Below are 22,811 nucleotides of genomic sequence, written 5' to 3' on the forward strand. Positions count from 1 at the left end.
ATCTCTACCAGGAAAGTAATTGTTACTAAGCTGGATAAACCCAATTTGAGTTTGTTTGTTTGCTTTTTGTTTGTTTGTTTGTTCGTTTTCCCAAAGCTGAATCTCCTAAAGTTCATGGGATGAAAATTTGACACTGCTCTTAACTGGGTTAAGAAAATCATATGGATGTCTTTCACTAAGCATTTCAGGTTTGTTTGTTTTTTTTGTTTGTTTGTTTGTTTGTTTGTTTGTTTGTTTTATGAGTTTAGGTACTGCTAGATGAGAGAGCAGTTTCTAAGCAGTAAAACTATTTAAGACAGTCGTGCTAGTGCAGCATTGTGCCTATGTGTCAGGTTGGTGCTTACACCCAACTTATGCATGAAGAAAGAGCTCTGTGAATACATCAGTATTAATGACCTCCACAGCTCCCTCGGCACACCCAGGCTTAGGACCCTTCACCCTGACTGCCGAGCTCTGTGTTTCCGTGATTCTGTGCCATTAAGCCTTAAAATCTTAGGCGTTGGGATGGGATGCCCAGGCAGGTGGTGGAGTCACCATCCCTGGGGGCGTTCAAGGAGAGGTTGGACGTGGTGCTTAGGGACATGGTTTCGTGGTGGTAGGGGACTGATTGAACCAGCTGATCTTGGAGGGCAACCTTAACGATTCTGTGACTAAAACACCGCCCCAAACGGCCTCCCCCTCCCAGCACCGGGGGCTGCTGGGCCGGCGGAAAAGCAGCCGCGGCGCCTGCGCGGCCCCCGGCGCCCGCCCCGCCCTCCCGGCGCGGCCCGGCCCGGCCCCTCCCCTGCGCAGGGGCCGCCGCCGCCGGCAGCCGCCGCCTCGCCCGCCCGGCCCCGGGGCCGCCGCCGCCTCCGCCCCCTTCTCCCTTTTCCCCTTTCCCCCTGCCCCGTCCCCGTCATGTCCGAGGCGGCCCAGGAGCTTGTCCAGCTGGTGTGGGGCAAGAAAGCCGGGCCCCGCGGGCTGGCCGACACCATCTTCTGCCGCTGGGCGCAAGGTAGCTCCCTCCCTCTGTCCCTCCCTCCCTCAGTCTGTCCGTCTGTCTGTCTGTCCGTGTGTCTGTCCGTCTGTCCTCACAGCCCTGCCCGGGGGGTGGCCGCCCGTGTGTGTGTCCGGGGGTAAATGATGCAGCAGTTTCGCTTGGGAAAGAAGTTTGGGGTTTGGGGTGTTTACTATAATAATAATAATAATAATAATAATAATTAATAATAATAATATTTTTTTTGGCAGCGCTTTTGAGGCTTTTTGCCTCAGATCTCCCAGGGAGCTGAAAGGAGGAGGGGAGGAAGCCCGTTTCTCCCATCTTTTATTTATTTTTTTTCCCCCAAACCTTCCTTGTGCCTGTTCCCAAGGGCGTCTTGCTCCTTTATTTCACGTAGCTTTTGGAAACAAGAAGGCTTAAGTTGCCTTTTTTCCCCTCCCCAAGAACATGGGAGCCCCAAATAGGCTCCCCAGATGTTAGGGGGGAGCTTGGGACAGCGCCCCCCCGGCTGTTGGTTTGTTTATTTATTTATTTACTTATTTATTTATTATTTATTTATGCCCCGATGGGCTCTCTGGCAGCTGGAGCAGGTGCAGCCCGTCCCCAGGAGGTGGCCGGAGATAAAGCAGCAATAGCCGTGGCTCCTGAGGGCTTTGCGGTGCGGTTTCTCTGTATTTAAATCACACAACCTAGGCGTAATTTCTTCTCGGTGCAGGTTTTCTGGTGCCATTTCAGAGCTGCAGTCAAAAGGTGTGATCCAGAGGCTTGCTGGTACAAGGGGTATCCAGACCATCAGTGTCTGGTACCAACAAATAATTCTCTCTTTAACTGGTAATGTTAGTTTATCCAAATTGATATTTTTAAGACAGCGCGTAGATATATGGAGTTTCAGCAGTTTCAAAACATATTGAGCTGTGTGCTGTAATGCCCCAAACCTGTGCTCCTGTGAAGGATTGATGGAAAGGCCTCTCCTGGCCTTTGGTGGCTCCTTGAAGAAGCTGATGTTTCCTCTCTTTCCATCTGTCCTTAGGCAAAGCCCTGTGAGTGTACTATGTAGTGTTTCTGCTCCCTTCCCTATATCCTGTTTAATATAATCAGTTTCATGTAGTAAAAGCACAGGACAGCCAGGTTAGGGTGATGTTTGGAGTTCCTGTGCTGAGAAAAAAGTCAGTCTCAGTCTACTGCGTTGTCAGCAAAACAATACCTTTACAAACTTTCAGTTTCCTTCTTGGAAAGGTACTGCACTGTTTTCCTGCTGCAAAGGAGTCTTGTGGACATTGACTTACCAAGATAAAGCTTGATTTTTATGGCTATATATATATATTTATTTCCACAGCCTTCACAGTTGAGAGGGACTCTTGTTTTTCATCAGTTGTGCAGAAGTTACCAAAAACATATAAATGATATTTGCCTAAAATAACTGGTTTGAGATTTCGTTGTATGTGTTTTTTCTTGTTGCTGCTTGTGGGTGTTTTTGTTTTTTTGGTTGGTTGGCTTTGGGTTTTTGTGTTTGAGAGCGTAGGGACAACATTGGCGTTTATTTCGGATACTTTCTGAATGTGGTCTGATCTTTTTCATACTCTTTAGAAGTTGAGAGCTGTAACTTACATTTAGGAAGGAAAATAAGTAGTAGGGAGGCTGTAGAGGAATGTTAGACTCAAACCAGTTGGTTTCTTAGTAAAGATAGCAGTGTTCTGGGAAACTTAGTCATGCACAAAACCCGGTTAACCATTGTGTGTGTTTGGTCAAAACTAAGATCAACTGATCCATGGTGAGTTAGCAGAACTGACCTGGGTAATGCAGATACCTTGTCTGAAGTTAGTGACAGTTCAAAACTTAGAAATAATTCTTGCAGCTTGCTGCTTTGGCAACTTGAAACACATTGTCTTGGTTCCAGGCCTCACAAAGGCATAACCACAAAGCTGTGTTTGGTTTTTCTTTCTGGTGGTGTTTGTTGTTGGCTTTTCCCAAGGAAAACCTTTGTGTGTTTGCAGCAGAAGTTGCAGTTTGAACCCTGTGAGTCCCACTTAGCAGAATCCTCAAAGTGGACGCAGAGGAGTATGAAGCAAAGGCTCGGTCTGCACTTCAGTATTCGGTGGTATAGCTGTGGGGACTTGAGAAGCAGGTAGGAGGAGGGCTGAACGCTTAGGAACCATAACTGTGATAGGAGCAATTTCTTGCTTTGATCCAAGACAGACTCTGTTCACAAAGCTGCTCTGCAGATCAGCGGATACGTAACTGGGAATGTCTGGCAGGTTTAAGTGCAGCAGCGTTTCAGAATGACCTAAGCTGTTTTCTCACTGGCCTTTGGGGAAAAAGACATGGAACAGTCTTTTCAAAACAACTGCTTGACTTCAAAAGCATATCATGAGGGTATTAATACTACTTCTGTATAATATATGATGGAAATGAGTTTGTTTTATCCAGATCCCCTTTCAGCTTCCATGTTGAGAGCTGGATGAGTAGATTGACAACTTTCCTTTTCATTCTATCATTCTACCCTTTTCTTTCCAGGTTTCCTTTGGTTTCCTTTTCCTTTTTTTTTTTTTTTTTTTTTTACATACCTGGAACTCTTTTGTCTGGTCTAGTACACTTAAACATCACCAGGTTGGCTTTTATCGCATCCTTGGTTGAGGAGCTACATCCTACTGCACTGCTTTTAAGTCATTGGAGCTGTAATATCATTAGACCACGATCAAGTTGAGGTTACCAGGGAAAAATATAATTTTTTAAATCAGATAATCACATATATTTTTGAGGGAAAGGAAAGGAAAAAGGAATTTGCCATTCTTTAAGCCTTAAATAGAAGTAGCAATTTGAAGAGTGTTCCTTTAAGTTATTAATTTGTATTTCATTTGGGTGATTAGAGAAGAGTAGTGACTGTTACCTATGTTTGTGGGTTTTTTTTGTTTTCATAACTAATGATTATAAAACATCTGCATTTCTGTGAGTTCCATATTAGTGCAAACAGTAAATCAGAAATAAAAATGCGTTTTTCATAGCATTTGCAGCTAGGGTATAGGCAACTCTTGATTGTGCAAACAGGTGAAGGAAGCGGTTACACCTTTTGTACCAGCTCTACCTGCTTGTTACTGCTTGTCTGCCTGAAGCGCTGCCTCTCCAAGTTGTTTGGTGGAACTGTTGCTGAAGCTCCTGATTTACCAATGCTCGTCAGACTTAGCAAAGTAAACCCTGGTGGGTGGCTTTTGATTTATGATCGGGGGACTGCTTCTAACGCTTCTGTAAAAGTAAAAAGTTAGAAGTCAAACCTGCTGCTAAGAATTAGTACATCATGCGAAAACATTGAGGTTTTCAAATCAAAAAGTACTGTAAAGTGCTGACCTCGAACTTCAGCTTAAACAGAAAACGTTGCTAGTTCAGCCAGTAGGAAGTGGTTTTTTATTAGCACAAGCAATAAGTTCAAGAGAACAGTAGCTTTTGGGAAAAACAACGGGGACGTTCTGCTTGAGAACAGCCACCTAACGCTTGAGTCAAGAGAAATTTATTTTCTTGATTTTGTTTGTAGACCTTTTTTTCTCCCCTTGGAGTGGCAGCTTTGTTTCGGGGCAGTGATCCCGTCTTTACAGACCAAGTGACCACATCTTGCTGTTCTGAACAGCAGCTGAAAGACTGTCAAATCCCTGTCTGCTCTGTGAGATTTAATTTCTTTATTTCATGCCCTTCCGTGACACAGAGTTGTCTTAAAAATAATGGATTAATTCTGACGAACGCAAATGCGTTTGTGGAGTAATGGACTGGGGAAGAGCCAGAGCGCTTGCGTAACTGAGATGGGGAAGGATCAGAGAGGCTCTGCCCTGGCAAAAGGTTAGTGCTGCCTGAGCCATGGGTTCCTGCTGCACAGGAAATTTCCCTCATTTCAAGTCCAAGTGAAAAGGAACCCAACATTTCTTGAAATTTCTTGAACTAGGACTTCCCGAAGTCTTGCATCTGTCCAGTATTATGGACGTTGTTGCCAGTTTCTACTGTTTTAGTGAATTTCATTTTATACCAGAAGGAAGAAATAAGATGCACGATGAAGCTTGCAGATTGCCAGGTTAGGCTTTGGGTTGGCAACACAGTTTTTTGAGGGACTGTCAGTCTCAGTAGGTGTAAATTACAGCCCTTTCGGCGCTGTTTAACTGGAAGGGAAAAGAAGGTATCGCTGACTGCCCAAGAATGGGGTGTGGACACGTAAATTAAATCGTGAAGTTAATGAGAAGATTGTATTCTCTGGCTAAAAGGCACAGTGCTTAATGAAGTTGGAAGAGACCTAGAGTAGTAAGAACTTCAAATGCCCTGTAACGCGGTTTTCTGAACAGTGGAGTTTTAGGGTTTACTGCTACCTGCGTCCAGAGAGGGAAATCAGAAAAGGTATTGCCCATACTGTAAGGAAGGATGTGGTTCGAGCAGGGCTGTTCTTTTATCTCAGAGGGTGACAGCCTTAAAAATAAAAGCTCTTGAGTCATGTTCACACAGAAAACTCATACGGATTTGTTGAAATTCAGAAGGTTCGCGGGGCTCTATTTTTGACAGAGGTGGAGAAAGGCAGACAGGTTGGGACCTTACCTTGTTTTCTGGCAGGTCCTTGCCCATTGTAACAGCAGCTTGCCAGGTAATTTGGGTACTTTCCTCAAACCCTTCCAGGGCATCCTGGCTCCTTACCCACAACCCATTAAGTAGATTGTTTTTGTGGTATTGCTATAGTAATTCCTCATTTCTTCTTATATGTAAGAAAATGTTGTGTTTTTTTCTCAGAGAAAGCTTCAGCAGTTTAGATTGACTGTAGAAATGTACTCTGCAAACCCAAAGCCATATGCAAAATGTGTGTTACCATTCTACGTTCATCTTTAGAGAAAGGATGAAACATTAAGACATGTTGCAAACCTTGTACTTCGGTAATAACAGGTTATTGTAGTAGTCACGTCAGGCAGTTTTTATATCCCCCAAAAGAGAGAGGAATACAATACTTTGGTGAGGGAAGAGGCCAGCTCCGCAGAGAATAGCACAAAAAATGAATAGCACAGCATCTTTGTTGTTAGACTGGGTCGGCGATGGAACAAATTGTTTTTCTAACGTGGTTAAGGCCACGTGCTCTTTAGCTTCTCCTCTTCTCCCCTTCATTCAGCTAGAATTGGTTCAAGCACAGGGTGAAAGCACTGAAGGCATACACCACATCCTTCGTCAAATGACAATTAACCTGTGTCTGCAGTGGCATGGAGGTAAGATGGATGGATAGATATTAGAAATAGACAGTAAAGTATACACAAAGTGGTGGGATGATGAGAATAGAAAAATCAATGGTTTTTGTAGTGCTTTGGACCATAATGTGGTGTGTTAGATAAAAGACAATTGTACATAACAAAGTCATACGTTTGTTTTGGCAAAATGAACGTAGAAGAGTTGAGGATTATCTGTAAGAAACGTGTGCCTTGCTGAATGCCAAATTGTGGGAACTAAGGAGACAAGCTTTCTTTTGTGTGGTTTGTAGTGAATAAAGGATACGAAGATAAATCTGCAAATAGCATAGTCAGAGTAACTGAAAATATTGGTGGCGCTGATTACCGGCAGCAATCTTGATCGACTTTTGTTGCTGTTCCCCACAGCCAAAAGCATCCAGCAGGGCAGGGGGGAGGTCAGTGGAACAGTTGCTAGGAGTACAAACAGCAATGAAAAAAACCTGTTTCTCCCAGGCAAATTATGATAATGGTATTTATGAATGAAGATTGTTTCAGCTGTGTTACATCTCTGTTGCTTTTAAGGTTTTATCTTGAGTGAAAGGAGCTGGATGAGAGAAATAACCTGTTGAGAATGACAGTAAGTTGAAATTGGGCTGGATCAGAGATGCAGGTCTTAGCTGATAGCTTATGAGGTAGTTAGGCCGTTCCTGTGAATCATTATGAAAAGCATGTGGGACTGCCCAAGATGTGATTATTATGCAAAAAAAAAAAAAGTAAAGAGATGCGATTGCAGGCTGAAGTAGATTTGAACCCAGTTGGACTTCAGACTGCTGGTTTCTGAAATTTTACCTAAGTTGACTTCAGATTTCATAGAAGGAAAACAAGACGAAAACTCCCAAAGTCCCTTTTTTTGCTACACAGCCTTTGGAAGTTTGAAGCTTATTAAGCAATAAGTAGCGTATAGCTAAAAGAGAAAATGTTGTTTGCATGTTGCATTTGTTTTTGTTTCTTTTCTAGGGTTGTATTCTGTCAATTTCTGGATACTAGCAGTTTTGCATCATCTATCCCATATTTCTCTCCAGTGGATCACACTTGATTTTCTTTACTTTTAGGAGATGGTTTTCAAAAAAGGGCAGGGGAAGCAGCAACAGGTCATGCTTTCTGTAAGAACCTTGAAGAAAGCGAAACAAACTCAAGATTTCCTAAGTGTGCTTTAATGGTACTATGTCCAAGTATGTTTTTTTCACTGCAGTGGCTAAATCATTAAAACAACTAAAAAATGCTGCAGCGTGCTTGGATGGCATGTAATAATGCTTTGAAGTAGAAGAAAACTGGAGTTTTAATATGGATAAGTGTGACTGTTGAAATGGCTGGTGATACTTCTTGTTAGGGCATGTTAACGGGGGAATGAAATCACACTGGGGCAAACTTTGAAGTCCAGATTAATGCAGCACCACTGCTAAATTTGGTGATGCTGGATCTAACCTACTAGGCATGACAAGCAGCTGAGGCTTGGATATAAAGGACATCATTGTAATGCACATGTGCACGTTTGGTTCCAAAAAAAAAGCTGCAGTCTCCCTGTTGGATACAGGGGAAAGCCCACATCTTAAGATCAATGGCTACACTGATCTGTCTCACTTTTTTCACACTGCTCTTGAACAGCTGCCATTTCTGTGCTGAATCTGGCCTCGCAGACATGCAGTAGCCCTCCTGTGTGCTGCTTGGGACGAGGTACCTGTTCTGCAGCAGTACTGAAGTCTGCACTGGGGGGACACGTTCCCCGAGTTCAAATTCGCATCTAGGAGTTGGGGATGCTTCTGATGCAGCAGGGTGTAATGATACAGAATCAGGAAGGGGAGAAACTGTGGGGAAAAATGCGCTGAATATTCGTTTTGCTGAGAAAATATGCGTGTGTATCCCTTTCCTTCCTGTCCCCGCTTGCTTGCGTTTGCTGGTTAGTTGCTGACTACAGTTGCATGGTTTCTATGTTATAATGAACTTCAGCACAATGCTACTAGCACTTAAATAATGCAAAATACAGCTCACCGTAAGTTGTTATGCATCAGCTTCATCAAGGTAATTGTCTGTGGATGTGCTTTTATCTGTGAGAAATGCAAGCAGTGAATTAACAAGTGTTGAAGTTTAAGAGCAAAGTGATAAGTAATTCTTTAATAATGGCTCCAGAATTTGTTCTGTTATGTGACTGTAAAATAATTTTGACTTCAAAGATGGAGGGGGAAAATAGGTAATCTTGCATCTTGATAAATACAGCGTATCTACTGCAAAACAATACCAGTAAGAGGCTCGCTTCCGTGGTTACAAGTGAATATTTGAGGTACTCGGCCTATTTCAAGCTCAAGAGGAAGCACTGACAGGCCAAAAATGAGATCAGTGAGAGGCATAACATGTTGTTCAGAGAGAATAGAAATGCATTATACATGTTCAGTGAAGCTCCAAAGGTCACTCTTTTACATATGCAAGACAAAAATATAACTTACAAACAAATTTTTGTTGATTAGTAAGAAATAATAAATTAAAAATTGTTTTACGTGTTTATCCACATACACTCCAGTGACGGTTTTACTGTTTAAAAACTCTAGCAGTTGGCTCTTTATGGTCATGATTTGATTGTTGAGATATATTCATTTTTCTATTCACCTGTTACCATCTTTTTTTTTATCTTTTCAGATAGTTTAACCACGTTCTGCTGCATGATAGGGGGAAAAAATCTTGAAAATTTGTTTGATATTTAAAAGTTAATAAATCAAATGCCCCTTCTTTTAGGAAAGGAATATATATATATAAAAGATTGCTTATATATTTCACTAAATACCATCATCTTCCATTTAACAGGATTTGTCTTTAGTGAATCCGAATCAACTGCGTTAGAGCAATTTGAAGGTGGCCCTTGTGCAGTGATTGCACCAGTACAGGTAAGATGCATTTACTACAGGAATGATTTAAGATTCATAAGCCCAAATTTTGTTATTTTCTTAATGTGTGTGGATTTGAAATACCAAAATTCATTGCAAATCAGATAATTTCATAATGATAGTATAGAGCAAACCAGTATTCAGCACAAGATAGGGCAGAGCTGATCTCATTCTGGGCTGTGTATGCTGAATGGAGTTCATTTGAGGAAGTGCAGCAGATTGAACTAAGCAGAGGCAACTTTAAAAGGGGGAGTGCAGGATGAAGGGGAAAAATAAAAGATTAGATATAAATGAAATCTTTATATGTTCTCATCTCTTAAATTTCTCAACTGTAAGAAGAGTGGTACCTGCGTCAACATTTATAGGCGTTGTAGTAATTTGAGCAATGTTGGTGTTAATAAAAAGCAAAGCAGGGATATATATATATATATATAGGTTTTTTTTCAATGTGGTCTTCAACTTAAGACTTGTAATGGTTGAATCAGTGCATTCTGTAAAAACTCAATGGATTTTTGATCTCTGACTAGAACTGTCTTGTACTCCTCAGTTATATACTGCAAAGTATTTGTGCCTCCATTGCTGTGTTCCCATGAGTCTGGAGGTGTTTAAATATGTAGTCTGTGAATTCAAAGCATAGTTTAGGTTCAAACTCAAGAAGGGTGAACTTTAGGCTGTATTTGTACTTACTTTGAATGGGAGAAATCAGTAAAACAGTGCAAACTTAAGTCTCTTACGGAGTGATGACGTGCTTGAAGCTTTTCTAATAGCATGCACAAATGCTTTGGTATAGAGCTTGTGATGAAATGTAAAACTTAATTGCAATGAATTTTAATAATTATTTGATTCTTTGATATCAAAGGCATTCCTCTTGAAGAGGCTTTTTGCCAGTGAAAAGTCTACTTGGAGAGACTGTCCAGGTACTGAGACCTCTTTTTTTCTTTAATTATTTGTAAATCAAGTCATAATACAAATTGTAATTAAATGATAGTAAATAAAACATTTACATGTTCTTAATAATATATTTTAAGTGTTCTCCTATTTAACTGGCATAACTTTTATGCCAGTTACGTGGCAAAAAATATGTATACTACATTTTATGATAGAATGGTTTGGGTTGAAGGGTTGATTAAAGGTCATCTAAGCTACCCACCACTGCCATAGCCAGGAACACCTTTTGCTATATCAGGTTGCCCAAAGCCACATCCAGCCTGACTCTGCTCCATGATTGGAAACGTTCACCCACAGCTTCTCTGTTCCAGTATCTTGCCACCTTCATCATAAAAAAATAAATAATAATAATCCTTACACGTAATCTAAATCTACCCGCTTTAAGCTTAAAAACTATTGCTGCTCATCCTGTCTCTACAAGCCCTAGTAAAAAGTCTTTGTCCCTCTTACAAGCCCCGTTTATATGTTGAAAGGCTGTAATAGTGTCTCTCTGGAGCCTTAACTTCTCCATGCTGAACAACCCCAACTCTCTATAAACTCTAAATCCTTATTTGCAAGGTCCGTGCCAGTCGACAGTACTTGTGTGGTTTATAAATATTCGATTAATTGAAATCTATTATTAGCACAGGGAATGGGTTAGAAATCATATTGAAACACAAATCTCTAAAGATGGCTTTATAAGTCTTTGGTCCATTACAGTCATGCAACAATTAACGTTAATAAGGTAAAATTAATAAGCTCACTTAATAATTCACATTATATTAGTGCGTTTAAAAGATAGTAGTAGCATATATAAGGTACTGATTAGCAGCAATTGAACTCATGTAGGTTTCTGATTTTACAGAAGAAGAACAGAAGAACCTTCTCTGTCATACGTTATGTGATATTTTGGAAATGGCTTGCTCTGATAATTCTGAGTCATACTCTCTGGCAACATGGATAAGAGGAAAAACAACTGAAGAAACTGCTAGTATTTCTGAAAGTCCTGCAGAATCCAGTCGTCAAGAGGAACAACCTTGTAAGAAGAATTTCAGCTCTAAATTACCTATCACTTAGTGAAGTCTTACAGTGTTTTTGAGCGACCGCTGCTTTTTATTAGTATACGGATAAGGGGTTTTGCCTTTGTGATTCCATTAGCAGTAGGTAGATTTTTGTCTGTTTTAATTAGAGGCATCAGTCCTTTTTGTTGAAAGAAATGTGCTATCACTGGAGCTCATACACATGCGCTTCTTGAATTTGAGCAATTTGAACAATCTTTTCACATTTTGTTTTTTGGAATTTATTGGGACCTGGTGTTTCTTTAATTTGGAAAAACGTATGTGTGTGCTTCATAAAACTGGAGGAATATTTTAACTTGTCACTTGCAGCTTTATTTCAGAAGAGTGTTTATAACAAGCTCTTCTTTAGAAACTGTTCTAAAATATTCTGCATCCCCTTGTTGGGGAGAAGTAGCCTTTTTCCCTTTGTTTGCTTCGATACAGTAACAGAAAAACTTAAGCAAATCACCTTGTAGTAGATTAATGGAATTTTTTGTAGGTTAGAATTTTTCATTTACCCTCTTTTTGCAAATGTCTTGACTTCATTAGCTACTGATATGAAAGACCAAGTGAGCATCACCTGTTGTGCTAAGATGCTGCATCCAGTCATATGTGATTACTGTGATGCCAGTGACGAGGAAATTTTTTGTGTGTACGTGATCATTGGGGATGTATTTATTCATCATTTAGTAGGAAACATCTAAGATTCTTTTTCTTATAGTTTTTGTTCTCAATGTGCGCTTTGAGAAGTCTGAAAAGCTCTTCACATGAGAACATGCTTTTAAAGGTGCATCTTTTGGCGGAAGGTATCTGTTACTCACGTTTGTAGTGTAATTACAAAGTAAGAATTATACAAGTAGATTTGTATGTGTAAAGCTAGCTAGAGCAATTAGTAGTGCTGGAACTCTTTATGGGACCAGTCATCTTCATCCGCTATCAAATGCCCCATGTGCTTTAGATGGCTCAAGCAGTAATAACTAAAATGTAACTTAATTAGTGGGAACAAACGAACAAAAAAAGGTCACCACAGAAGAGTTCCAAAGTGAGCTTTTTGTTTTTTTTTTTTTTATAAAGAGAAGGTATTGCATAGAAACTTGTGTCTGCACTTTTACGTATTTTTTTTAATTTTTCCTTTGAAAATTAATAAGGTAGTTGTAACTTTGAAATTTATAAATTCCATGGATTTTCCAGTTGTGAAAAAGTGAAGCAGAGCCTAGCTATCAGTAGGTTTCTTTTGCCCTTTTAATATATCGCCTTGTTCTAAAGAGCTTTTAACTACAGCAAGCTTGTTCAGGAGGTCTTTTTAAACACAATTGCTCTCAATACTGACACTTATTGAACTAATCCATTCTATTACGTATGTACATTTTTCATGTTTCTGTAGACATCTACAGGTTCTGCCTGACTTTGTCCTTAATATCATGGAATGTGCTTAGGAAGAGCAGACTACATTTACTATGAGCAGTGAACAGTCTGCTTTTGTCAGGAATACCAATATCCTTGATTGTTCCTGATTTCAGATACACTTGTGTTTTCTTTTTTTTCTGCATGCTGCTATTTTATTTTTTCTTACTATAGAAGTTACTTGCATGCTTAGGCTAGGAACAAAGATGTGGATAACGAGGTGTTGTCAAAGATATGGATAAGAAGGTACTGTTAATAGTGTGGAGTGGTGCCATTGATAGTGCAAAGGAATAAATTTGTCTTGCTTGGTTGCTATAATCAATAAAAAGAAGCAGGTTTTGTCATAGTTTGCAGGACTTTAGAGATGGGGCAGGTTGGTGCTGCAGCAGTACAGATGCAATTCCGTAGGGCAGGCTAATACTATTTGGGAATTGCATATGGGGGTATGCTTATGGTAAAGCTGGAAATAGGGTTAGTAACAACATGATAGTATAACATTCTAAAGAAATTCTATACAGTTGTAGCTTTCATACAGCTCGTGCTCTATTGCTCTTTGTTCTTCTCCTCTCCACTAAATATTGTCTTTATCTAACTTTGGGTTACATCTACACTTCTCTTTAGGATTTCTACTTTTCCTTTGTTTCAAACAGTAGATTTTACCATTTCCATCTGCTCTGTAGTAACAGAATGAAGCTGCCTATAATCTTGCTGTGTGAACAAAAGATGAATTCAAGCCCACTTACTGAATACAGTAGCATTTTTCATCTGCTTTTGTGATGTATAGTAGTGATTGTTGGTGGCCATGCATTGGCTGTAGTAGTGCAAGTTCCCAGGTTCAAAGATTGCTTTATATGATTGATTCCCTCTAATATTCTGGTTACAAAGATGTGTGTTCTTGAAGAAGGGTTAATTCCTGTAGCATTCATAGCTTTTCATGTAAAAACACTTCTGCATTAATAGAGGAAGTGGGGGGGGGGAAATAAATCCGTTTGGAAATTTTCTGCAATGTGGATCTGTATTTCATATTTTTCAGAGATGTCTAAAAATATTTTAAGTCTAGCTTTGCTCTTAGAAACCCAATTTTTGCAATTCCTCATAGTTTTAATTTTTTAAAGGATTAGAAACTACCTGCTGCTGTATTTCTGAGGTATAAAAAAATTACCAATTACAAAAAATTGGTATGTGAGCAAACCAAATGCACCTTTCAAAATACAACCAGACATAAAACGCTATTACAAGGGAATTACTATGAGAAGAACTAATCAGTAGTATTAACTGGAATGGCTTCAGGTCTTTAATGAAGAATATGCAGTCAAATTCAATAGCTAGGCGACGAGACATTATTTAAAAACTTACTACTAAGTGGCCTTAATCAGAAGCAAGTCTGTTCAGAATATTATTCCGTTAGCAGGAAGATAAAGTCCTTGTAGATGTTGAGGGCACTAAAGACTTCTACAATCATCATAATATTTGAATGTCTATCAGAAATGGATAATTACACAATTTAAAAGCTCATTTGACCTCCCTGGTTTGGAAGTGTTATGAGGGGAACAAAGGTATAAAGCCCGTGTTGAACTTGGGAAGACACTAAATGCTGTATTTTTTTTCTGTCTTGGAGGTAATATTTGAAAGGCTATTTAACCATTATTAATATAAAATGGTGAAAAAAATATCTAGAAATGTGTAACACTTTATAGACTAATTCTACTTCATTTATGATATTTTGAATAAGCATTAAAAGGGAAAAATAAAAATTTCAGCAATACAGATGTATACTTAAAGGAAAAAATACAGCTTTCCTACATTGATAAAATGATCCAAATAATCATGCTTGCTCTTCTAGGAAATAATACTATGACCTGCAAAATTAAATCTATAGCATGCATATGCTTGACTTTTGAGACAGTCGTGATTTGTACAAAATCAACAGCTTGGCATTTGACAGATATTTTCAAGGCTACACGATCCAGTGGCTTTGTGCTTTCAGTACATTGATTACTCCAAATAGAAGTGTTCTCACTAATTTGTATGGTCTAAACTTAATGTTATGGTAAATTAGCTTTATACTAATCAGTTAAAAAAAAATTCAGGGGCAGATTAAAAATTAAAAATATAATTAATGCTTGAAAGTATACTAGCTTGCTGTGTGTATCTTGTGTCATTTTTTGCCATGTGTAGTGCTGAAAAGTGTCTCTTGTGTATAGCTGCCTTGGCTGTGGAAGAGCTTGGCTTTGAGCGATTTCATGCATTAATTCAGTAAGTAATATATTGGAACATTTAAAATACAATATTTTGAAATAACACTAATTTACAGCCCTGAAAAGGCTTTGTTCAGAAGCTTCTTGTGTGTTACACATCAGGTTAAATTTGGTTTTCATGTTTGGGGCTTGGGGGGTTGGTTTTATTGTGTTGTTTGTTACGCATTTTACAGTTTAAAATGGAATATTATTTTGAACATAATTTTTCTTTAAAATAAAACTGGAGCAATGTAATACATGAAATTGGCTGAATGAACACAACTAGTTAAGGTTCATATTTAATCATAGATGTTCATCCTCAAATTTTTTCATACACAGGTGATTGTGTTTGAAATACTTGATATACGCACTGAAAACAATTGTCATCTACTATTTTTTTGACTCAAGATTACTCAAGAAATACTTATAAAAATATTTCATATAGAGGACTCTTGTCTCATAATTTTACTGTTTTCTTTTTGGGGTGTAAATGCAGAGCTTAAAGTCTTAGTGAGTTTGTCTTTAAAGGCAACTGCCTTTTAGTTTCACAGCGAGGAGTTTTAATTGTTATAAAGATAAATACCCAAAGAGTAAAATAAAAGCAAGAGAACTTTAAAAACACTTGAGATGGAAAATGTTACTAATTAGAACTGAAATAACTACTGATTATTGTCTTCAGTAGTAATTACAGTTTGTGCTTTAAACCTCTTGTCATATGAGGAAAGAAGAAAAGGGGGTATTAAAATTTATGTAGCTTCATCTAATCAGAATGCTAGCTTCCTCAGTCCCAGTTCCTGGATTCATGATACCCACTTCAATTTTTCTCAGTATATCTCATTGGAATTGAGCACTCTTGCATGTCATTAAGCTGAGTGATGGATTTCGGAAACTGTCTTTGCCTTATATACTCTGTCAATAATGAAGCTGGTTTAAAAATTTAAAGTGTTATCTAGAGTGAACTCTCATATGGATATACTTTGCAGATGTACAGATAAGCAGAGAATGTGATTTAGTTTGAATTACTCAATAAAAAAAGTGTGTTCTGAGAAGTAGTATTGGATTCTAAATTTCCCAAGAAAGACCAAGAGCATTATTTCACTAGAACCTGATGGAACTTTTCCTCAGTTTTTATTTTATTTTTAAACATAAGATCGCCTGGTGTTACCTAATCATCCAGGCAATAATGCTATTATGCAACAGGGTATTTTCCCTAATGTGGATGTACCACTAGTGGTTTTGAATGTTTGGCTTTTTCCAAAGCTAGAGTTTAATATAATCAAGTTCTCAAGGGAAAGGTAACAACTATTTCTAAAGGTTGAAATATTTTTTTACCTGGTTAGGTGAAATTTTTTCTCCATTGTGTATGAAGTGAACATCTGTCATAACTATATGTAGTGCAAACGTTATTCTGGACATACAGCCTATTTGTGATTTCAATAACAGCTTGTGTTAGAATTACTGGCTCAAGCCACTCGGCTGTTTCAGATGTATATGTAACTTTAAGCTTAGTGTTTGCATATAAAAATACATGCATTTTTGCACATTGCTCCAGAATTATTTTTCTTCTTCTAATGGGTAAATAATAATGACTCTGTGGTGGTTTTAGTAACTACAGAACAGCTGCTGCATCATTCTGTATGTAACAGTTGTTTTATGCTGCTTTTACTTGGACAGTTTCGTGTTGGGTCTTAATATTTCTTGTTTGTGCTTTGTGGCAGTGTTCTACTTCATCTAAATACGTTCTTCTTTTCTGTTATTTTTTGTCTTTAGCAAACGAGCATTCAAAAGCTTCCCTGAACTGAAGGATGCAATTTGGGATCAATATTCAGTGTGGACAAACAGATTTGGAGTATTGCTCTTTCTATATTCTGTGATACTGACAAAGGTTTGTAGGTTGTTTGATTTTTTTGTGTGTCTTTGTTAAAAGAAAGTTTGATCATGTAACCCTTTTCCTGTAAAAAGGTGAACACTAAAGTCAATTGGCAAACTAATTCAAATCTAGATAAATGGATAGAATGCCGTCTTCACTCATGCTGCAGTACGTTTGCAGCATGAAAACTTGAAAAGCTTAATCCATTTTGTGTCTTTATTTCTTCTTATCTGGGATAATTATAGATTTTTGGAAACATCCTTCCTTGTGTATCTCTACCATCAGCTATCAAGAAAAATGTGTTTAGGTTTCAATTCACTACATAAGAACATCAGCCTCTGTAGTAGTCTGTGTTTCACTACTGCAGTCTGTTGCTTTCCATTTCTGTTTCTATTTTCTGTCATGAGAAACAAGTGTGTTAAGGTCTCGGCTCATAGAAGAGGGCCAGCCTCCTAATGTTTTACTGTTGCATTCTGCAGTAAATTCATTCCTCATTCATTCCTAAGGAGAGCAAAAATATTTATTATTTTTGCAGGGTATTGAAAACATAAAAAATGAAATTGAAGATGCAACTGAGCCCTTAATAGATCCTGTTTACGGTCATGGAAGGTAGGCTAGAAAGTGTGATTGCTACCATTTCAAATAAATGAGCATGCTAGTTTTTTATGTTTCTGTAATTGAGTGTTCTTCTAGGAAAATATTGACATTATGAGAAGGATTCAATTATAACTTGGTAATAGGTAAAAGCAACGCTTGCCATAGCATATCTTTTTCACTGCTTATTCGGGGCTACATTTTTACATTAGTGTTGTTAGAGATTGTGTTAGCATCACTGAATTACAAATATACCCTAATTAAAATAATATAGCCAAATAAAAATACTATCGTTCCCTATTTTAAGTATTTTAAGCTATTTTAACTGCTTTTTCAGAAACAAATTATGTCACTTTTAACAGACTGTTTCTTTCTGTTGCATAGCCAAAGTTTGATTAATCTCCTGTTGACGGGACATGCTGTTTCTAACGTGTGGGATGGAGACAGAGAATGTTCAGGAATGAGTAAGTCAATTCCATTTTGTACTTGTTCGAAATTTTTACATAGTATGAGATGCAGACCCTACAGAAATTCAGAAATACTGGCAATCACCTCTATATACTACTGCCGTCAAACCTTCCGACTTGTTGTTTGATGAGAAGAATCTAAGGCAAGTGACCAGTAACCAAACCAGAAAAATATATGTCAAGCCAAGTTAAACTTAATGTTTGCTTATTATTTTCTGGTTATTTTGACACCTGCAAACCCTTTAACATAGGAAATTCATAGCACTGGTAGAAAGGAAGCTTAAGACTACAGCCAAAGAGAAGAAAAATACAGGAGAAGTGATTGAAGGAGGAGAGAAAAGATGACAAAAAATCATTGATAAAGGAAATATGATGATAAATCAAAAATTGTCTTGCTTAAGAAGTCTTAAAGAGTACAGTATGGTCACTTTCCCCCCTTTTTTGATAGACTACACAAATCACTTTGTAATAGGTACGGATTAACTTAAGAGTACTTAAGTTAAGATAGCAAATGAAGCTAGTTTTGACTATAATTATTCCAAGGGTTTGGAGAAAATTGAGGGCTCCTAGCAGCGGTTAAGTCTAATTACTGACCTGATGAATAACAAGACATACATTATCATATTGTAGTATATAGAGAACAAGTCCTACGAGGAGCGGCTGAAGGAGCTGGGCTTGTTCAGCCTGGAGAAGAGGAGGCTCAGGGGTGACCTTATCGCTCTCTACAGATACCTCAAAGGAGGCTGTAGTGAGGTGGGGGTTGGTCTGTTCTCCCACGTGCCTGGTGACAGGACGAGGGGGAATGGGCTAAAGTTGCGCCAGGGGAGTTTTAGGTTAGATGTTAGGAAGAACTTCTTTACTGAAAGGGTTGTTAGGCACTGGAACAGGCTGCCCAGGGAGGTGGTGGAGTCACCATCCCTGGAAGTCTTCAAAAGACGTTTAGATGTAGAGCTTAGGGATATGGTTTAGTGGGTACTGTTAGTGTTAGGTTAGAGGTTGGACTCGATGATCTTGAGGTCTCTTTCAGCCTAGAGATTCTGTGATTCTGTGATATTCTTAAAATGTGCTGAAGGTTATTTTCTGCTTCTCCACTCTCCAAAGTGAGAGACAGATGCTTCTACGAAGCTTTGGTTCTGGACTTCTGACTTAGGTCAGAACTGATTGAGAACCTAAATTCATAGTATTACTGTGTGAAAAGAGTTCAGTATTCTCAGAAAAAAAGGTTTCTAACTTGGAGTACTAAAGAAGGTACTAAAGATCTCCCAGAAGCATAATCAGAAAAACAAAGGAGGGAAAGAACTGCAAGAAAAAAAGGGTCAGGCATGTTCAAGTTCGCAAATCCTAATGCAATCCATTATATGGTACTAAAGTAGCTAGACAAACTGAGTCTCAGAACCATTAATGATTACCATGTGTATCAAAGACAGGAGGTGTCAAAACACTAGAAAAGAGAAAACAGGGTACTTAACAAAAATGACAAATGCTAAAGGAAAAACCCTGGAGAAAGGACAATTTAAACTTCCAAAGGGTGTTGAAATAAATTAGTAATCAATGTGCATGCAAGAGAAAGATGAAAACCAAAGAACAGCCAGCATAAACTCATCAATAATAGACTGCAGAAATCCAGTCTGAATGGCTTGGTAAGAAGTCTAGTAAATAAAAGTGAGGATAGTTAGATACAATGTTAAAATGACATTCTGATAAGACTGATGTAGAAGTACAGCCTCAATGGAGTCATAATTAAGGGGAAGCCTAGAAAGTCTCCAAGGAGATTCCACGACTTGTACATAGTCAAACCAGAACATTTTAATTCAGATCTCTCATGAATCTATCTTAAATTTCAGTTCAAGTCAGTATTTTCAGCAATGACTTACATGATGGAAAATTCTTGTTTAAAAATTAAAAAAAAAATACAGGAAGATGAACCTGAAACAGACTTTGTAGAAGCAGAGGAGAGGATGTGAATACCTTCAGAATTTGAAGTGTTCATGCTTTCAGACCATCCTCTTTGTAAAAATAAATTAACAACAACAAAAATCAAAAGTGCAGTACAATTGAATTGAAAGGAAAAGTACAAAATGAACATAAGTAAAAAAAAAAGTCAGTGAGTACTCATATAAGGTATGGTAGAATCACAAAATAATTTCGTTGTTGAAAGTGATCTCTAGAAGTCATCTCATCCAACATCCTGCTCAGTGTAGTTCCAATTAGATCACAGCTGTGGCCACTCAAGCTTTGAGTATCTCCAGGGATGCAGATTCCACAACCTACTTGTGTAACCTGTTCCATCATTTCATCACTCTCTTGGAAAAAAGTATTTTCCCAGTACTGGGATGGAGTTGCCACATTTCAGCTCACAGCCTCTTATCCTTCCACTGTATTCCTTTAATAGCCTGCCTCCGACTCCTCTACGTCCTCCCATCAGCTAGTCACAGGCAGCAATAAGATTCCCCCATCACATTATCCTTCTCTTCTTGGGATGAAACAACCACATCTCCCAGCCTCTCCTTGTACATCATGTGTTCCAGCCTCCTAATCAGCTCAGTGCCCCTCCACTGGACTTGCTCCACTTTGTCAATGTGTCTCCCATTCCAGGGAGCCCAAAACTCCAGTGGTGGTCTCAATAAGTGCCAGAGAGAGAGAACCATCACTTCTCTCCATGTGCTGGCTGTCCTCCTCCTAATGCAGACCAAGATGCAGCTGGCCTTTGCTGTAGTGGCACACTGACCCATGTGCAGCTTGTTCCCACAGACCTCAGGTCCTTTTCTACAAAGCTGCTTCCTAGCTGGTTAGTGCCAACCAATTCTGCTGCATGGGCTTATTCCATTGTGGATGCACGACTTTGTATCTGCCCGTGGTGAATATCATAAGTTTCCTGACAGTTCACTTATCTAGCCTGGTGTGTCTACTCTGAATAATGTCCCTGCCTCCAGTGTATTGGCCTATCTTCCTGACTTCCTGAGACTGTTTCCCATTCCATGATCCAGGTCGTTAGGTATTTTATAATCTCAGCCTATAGCTGACAATCCTGTAGTCACTGATTAACATCAAAGATTTTGTGCAATGATGTTTTATTTCCACTAGAGGTCTGCTAAAAATCAAAGTACAGTAAACAAGGAGACTGTCCAAGCAGGAATACAGCACATTTCATTTTTGTAGGGACCTCAGCGAAGTAACAGTGAGAGCATTCAGCCTCAATGCAGAAACAGGAAAATTAATAGGTGATAATATTATCAGAAGCCAATACACTTATGAAATTTCCAAAATCACATTTACCCTGTGTTTTTATTCAGATGTTGCATAAAGATACTTTAAGTCTTGTTCAGTTATTTAAATAGGTAACTTTTAAATTTTTATACCTAAAACTATTTAAAAGTTACTGTCAGTAATCTTTTTAGTGAACAAGACCATACTGAATTACAAACTTCAGGAATTACCAAGTAGTTTACAAGTGACACTCAGAGCGCAAACTTATATGGTAATGCAAATTTTCCAAGTCGGGCAGAAGTTAACAGGTGTTCTTTTAACTGGTACAACTACCAGTGAAATGTCAGTCTTCTGACTTCCTAGCTTTCTTCTCGTTTCCTATGTACATATTCCCATTTAAACTAATCTTATTCTAATCTCAGTTGCTGTTCGTTTGTCTGTTCTCTTTTCATCAAGTAATTTCTGACAAATCAAATTTTGCATCAGGCATTTTAAGGAGAAGTTCCAAAAAAATTCATGAAAAGTGAGGACTTTCAGAGAGAGAGAGAGAGAACAAAATTAATGCCTCCTGTGGGATAGATTGCATGCTGAACTCAAGAGTTGCGTATTGCTTTACTAGTCAGCACACATACTAGTTAGTATAACTAACTGCCTTGTGTATGTGGCCTTGCTAGGCTGGTAGTGAGGAAATCCATAAGGAAATTGAGAGTCAGGGATTGTGGCGGAGCAGGGGACAAAACATGAAGGGGGACTGGGTGTAGTTGAAGCTATTGTTTGAAGGGGATCTACTGGTAGAAATCTTTGAGAAATATGCTTTTATTTTTACATTCTGTTTTGAGGGGTTTGTATTTTAGCCAGAGCTACCCTGCTTATTTTCAGTTCAGTGTTTTAAAACCAAAACTTCATTGATCTTAGAGTAAACTTCCTGTCTTTCTTACATTTCATGTAAGAAGTGTTTCAAAAATTAAATGCTGGAGTTGCTTTTTCTAAGTAATGCCAAGAATTTGTGATGTTTCAGATAGTCACTAGGTGGTAGTATTCTTATACTGTTGGTAATGGTATCATTAAATTCTAAAATCATCATTAGTTTGTGCCTGAACTCATAAAGGCTCTGATTTTCTCCCTTTTTAGAAATCTGCTTACACTTGCAAAGCTACTTTTTGTTAATGGAACAAAATACTTAATCGGATTATTTTCTGAATCAGAGAATGGTTGAGGTCGGAAGGCATCTCTGCAAGTCATACGGTACAATCCCCCCGCTCAAGCAGGGATGCCTAGAGCAGGGTGTCTAGGACCATGTCGAGGTGGCTTTTGAATATATCCAAGAAGGAAGACTCTTCCACCTCTCTGGGCAGTCTGTTCATTATAACCTGAATCATTGTTTTCTGACTAGTAAATATTAATTCTGTATTTTTGTTCTTTGCATCAGTTCTTAAATCTGAAGCCTTTATTTATCAGACTTCTACATTAACTTTGTGTTTTTTTCCAAAATGTGATACAATAAGATTATGTCCTTAATGTAGTGTTACTTACATCTGTCATGCATCTCTTTGTTGCACATACAAATGTATTATTTCCAAGCAGTAGCTATTCCCTAGTTTGAAGGATCCTTGAATATGTTTTGGATTGAGATCTCGCTTGCCCTTGACTCAAATGAAGGATGAATTGTCTAAGCATGTTGCAATTTATAGCAGCTGTGAAGTTGGTGAGGTAAGGGGGTTCTGCAAAGAAATGTCTGTGTACCCCCATGTGTTTTAATTCCAAGCAAATTTGAAGATAATCCTTGAAAGCATATTTTCAGATCAAAGAATCCTAGGTTGGAACAAGGTCCCTTTACACATAGAGCTGCCAACTTTAAGGAATGAGTTGCACCTGCAGGCCACAAAGGTAGTGAATGAACTAACGTTGTAAGTTTGGTTCCATTCTTCTTAATGGTGGAGGAAAAGTTGAAACAT

General features: G+C 38.5%; 1 protein-coding gene across 4 annotated transcripts in view; it reads left to right on the forward strand.

Moving 5' to 3' along the window:
* Nucleotides 1–758: 758 nt before the first annotated feature.
* Nucleotides 759–22,811, forward strand: part of MINDY3 (MINDY lysine 48 deubiquitinase 3) — a 49,239-nt gene continuing 27,186 nt past the window's right edge. Inside the window, exons 1-9 of one of the 4 annotated variants that reach the window (XM_068673853.1) lie at nucleotides 852–994; nucleotides 7,269–7,375; nucleotides 9,013–9,092; nucleotides 9,952–10,009; nucleotides 10,869–11,058; nucleotides 14,686–14,737; nucleotides 16,489–16,603; nucleotides 17,124–17,197; nucleotides 17,567–17,646. In XM_068673853.1, coding sequence (XP_068529954.1) covers nucleotides 10,935–11,058; nucleotides 14,686–14,737; nucleotides 16,489–16,603; nucleotides 17,124–17,197; nucleotides 17,567–17,646 — 445 coding nt within the window. In that variant the 5' untranslated portion in view covers nucleotides 852–994; nucleotides 7,269–7,375; nucleotides 9,013–9,092; nucleotides 9,952–10,009; nucleotides 10,869–10,934. Of the gene's footprint in view, nucleotides 995–5,975; nucleotides 6,199–7,268; nucleotides 7,376–9,012; nucleotides 9,093–9,951; nucleotides 10,010–10,868; nucleotides 11,059–14,685; nucleotides 14,738–16,488; nucleotides 16,604–17,123; nucleotides 17,198–17,566; nucleotides 17,647–22,811 lie in introns of those variants that run through there. The other 3 variants (XM_068673852.1, XM_068673851.1, XM_068673850.1) reach the window with 3 other exon arrangements.

The sequence above is a fragment of the Anas acuta genome, chromosome 2 (assembly GCF_963932015.1).
Source record: "Anas acuta chromosome 2, bAnaAcu1.1, whole genome shotgun sequence".
In the NCBI taxonomy this organism is placed as follows: domain Eukaryota; kingdom Metazoa; phylum Chordata; class Aves; order Anseriformes; family Anatidae; genus Anas; species Anas acuta.